Genomic DNA, 3263 nt, shown 5'->3' with positions numbered 1-3263 from the left:
AAATAAGAAGAAGAATTGGAAATAAAATATCACATAAATGAAGTGGCTCGTTTCAGAAATTCTGACTTAGCTATAACTTCTACCGCTTAAAGTTTGTTGCTTTTCCATTTTTCCTAATAAACACAGTCGCGGTACAAAGCTCAATAACAATATTAAAATAAAATGTTAATAAGCCACAATAATATTGACAATATAATGGAAGGTTTTCCCGAATGCTGCAGTTTGTTCAGATTGATTTTGACTTTACCTATAGGTTCAGCTAATCCTGAACGTGTTATGAACTCTTTAAAAACCGTTAAAGAATAGCGCCCTGGTTCTTTAGCTGAAAACACACTCAATAATTTCTTTATCCTTTATATTAAAAGATTAGTGGCAAACTACGTGAATTTGAATCCCGCAATGGAAATATTTGCTAACAAAAAGCAAAACGCGGATTCAAAGTTGCATAATGAAACCTTTTGTCTTCAATAAAAATTGTTTGCCATACCGAAAATATTTGTTGGTTAATGATATATACTACAAAACTGGAAATTGCTGACAGGCAGTGGAAAAAAGTAAATATTTTATCCAACCAAAAACCTTTTTGTATAAAAGGGGAAATATACGACACCAGCTTGCTGGCTCCATCAAGTGATTGTACCATCAGGCTCGAAGCATATAACTTACCAGCATGCTGGTACAATATTTTTTTCCTTACACATGAGGTCGAGGAAAGATCGAAATAATTAAAGATGAAATTTCATAATTTTTCTACCATTTTGTTAAACATTGTTTTTTTTTTTTTAATTCACAACTGCAATATCGTGAACTTAATCTTCCACAAACACGGCTTTGACTCACATAGTGCAAGAAATTTCCGCCAAAATACTTTTTACTTAGAAAATTTAACTAATTTACCACTCACGACACCAGCAGCTGGTACAATCACACCACAAGAACATACACAGTCAATCGACTTGATGGGCCATTTAACAAATTAAGCATATTAAGGGCCGTAAACTTATGTATTTTAAACTATACGTACATATGTGTATCAGTCTTTCTTAGTTTAAAAATTCATCTCTTACATAAATGAAAAAAATAGATCAAATTAAGCATATACAACTTTTTCATGCCAAGTATAAGTAAATTCTCCAAAGGGCTAAAAAGGGCTAGGTGCAATTTTAAATTTATGGGGCCAAAAAAAGTATGTGGTAGCTAAATCCAGCCACCAAAGGTCTAAAACGGCAACACTGCTGACAGGGCCCTTTTTCTTAAATCCGCCACTGGCCATTATGGGTGCGTTCGAGATGGCAATCACAGCAGCAGTGTTGCAAATTTTGCCAAAGTATTACGTTCGGCGCGAATATGTGGCAACACTTGCAAAAGTCACACGTTCTGTTGACACTTGATGAGCGCAAATTATTGAAATAACCGGCAACAAAAAATTTTCGTTTGCACAACACAATGGAAGAAGAAAGGTAAGCATAATTGTGATTTATTTCGTATCATATGAAGATCTATAATATAGATAGGTTGCAAATAGTTTTGATTATTATGTCTCTTTACTTTTTTGCAGCGAAAGACTGGGTTCCGCTCTTAATAAACTTTTGGTACGATGCCGACTGGACATGGAGGCTGAATTTGCTGCCGGCAAAAAGAAAAAATTATTTCTTTGGGGTAAAGTCCTAGAGGCCATGAAGGCCGTGAATCCCGAAGTTCCGGATTCTAAAGAGCTACTCCAGAGAAAATTTTTAAACTTATTGGCATCGTACAAGAGGATAAAGAAGCGGAACAAAGAAACAGGAAGGGATGCTACCAGCTGGGAGTATTTTGACGAGTTTGACGCTGTTTATGGGAGCCGACATTCAATCCAACCTCCTGTGAAAAATTTGGAGTCCTCCTTGGCACGTCCCCCATGTGAGGAGAGCGAAGGCGAATCGGATAGCTACGCTGGAAGCGCAAGGAAGCGCTCCAGAAAACCAACGAACGAAACATTATTATATTTAAAGACAGAGGCTAGTCAAGAGCAAAAACGCCATGAGGAACTAATGCAGCTGGAGAGAGCGAAGTTAGAAATAGAAAAGGAAAAAATTGGCGTACTAAATGCGTTAAGAGAAATTTTAGAGAAGCGATCATAAACATGCTTTATTATAAAATAATAATAATATAACACTTACTACTGAACTCAAACTTATGATCTCAAATGAATTAATGTTTATGCTATAAGCATTTGTTTTGTTAATCTTTTTTTATTAATTAATAAACGAAAACTTTAAAATGAAAATAACATTTTTATTTCGTTTCTTCTTATAATTCCTTCCCTATTCTCGTTAATGTTTTCGATAACTTCTATTGCGCCAGCATTGTCAGATATATTTTGTTCTAAGTTGTTTTCCAAAGAATCCATTGAACCTAGACCGCCTTCATGCTCTATTATAAAATTGTGTAGTATAGTACAGGCCATTACAATTTTTGAAGCATCCTTTATAGATGATACATCGATGTGATTTAATATTCTAAATTTTTGTCTCAAAACGCCGAAAGCCTGCTCTATTAATACTCGTGTGGAACTAAGGTAGTAGTTAAATCTTTTCTCTTCCGTAGAAAGATGCCCATTATCCCTATATGGGACCATTAAATATTTTGTTAGCGGATAAGCGGAATCTGCTAATATTATGGCCCCGCTAGCAAGCTGAACTTCGCCCGACGTGATCTTTTGATAAATTGGGCTATTTTTCCAAACGTTGGCGTCGTGGCAACTTCCAGGATAGCCAATGAAGACATCCAAAAATCGAAGATTGCTATCGCATATAGCCTAAAGCGACAAAATAAGTTAAAAGATTTACATATGCACTATACATGACCAGACTGTCTAAATTCTTCTACCTGCATTATTATTGAAGTGTCCCTTGCGATCGTAGTAGCTGATTGCGTCGTTTTTCGGGGAATTTATTATGAAGTGGATTCCATCCACACATCCAACAACAAAGGGGAACGAGTTTGGTCTTTTCGCCTGGAATCTTTCCATAACGTCCTGCTGTTCGGTAACCGTAGGCCAACAAATTTCATTTCTAAGGCGCCATACTGCTTTAATGGTTTTGAAAAAAAGTTTGTGAGCTGTCCCCTTTCCAACGTTGAATCGATCAGAGAGCTGTCGATATGTAATTCGGTTGTTGCATAGCTTCCACAAAGTTAGGTACAGGGACTGTTTCAATGTATAATGCGTGTCCAACGTAGACCAGAAAGGCTGTAGAGCATTCATTAGTTTCTAAGCAAATTAA

The 3263-nt window shown here is 36.2% G+C and overlaps 1 protein-coding gene across 1 annotated transcript; it reads right to left on the bottom strand.

Moving 5' to 3' along the window:
- Positions 1-2270: 2270 nt before the first annotated feature.
- LOC118757340 (protein ALP1-like) lies at positions 2271-3244 on the bottom strand (the record flags this gene model as incomplete). The annotated part of the gene is made up of 2 exons (XM_036492061.1): positions 2869-3244; positions 2271-2797 (listed from the first exon to the last, which is right to left on the bottom strand). Coding segments are annotated over exons 1-2 (533 nt in total), but the record flags the coding sequence as incomplete, so codon positions are not given.
- Between the last annotated feature and the right edge of the window lie 19 nt (positions 3245-3263).

Source organism: Rhagoletis pomonella, unplaced genomic scaffold (assembly GCF_013731165.1).
Source record: "Rhagoletis pomonella isolate Grant_MI unplaced genomic scaffold, Rhpom_1.0 Rhpom_scaffold_16784, whole genome shotgun sequence".
In the NCBI taxonomy this organism is placed as follows: domain Eukaryota; kingdom Metazoa; phylum Arthropoda; class Insecta; order Diptera; family Tephritidae; genus Rhagoletis; species Rhagoletis pomonella.
The sequence above is the reverse complement of the archived record's forward strand: the minus strand, read 5'-3'. Positions and strand labels throughout refer to the sequence as shown.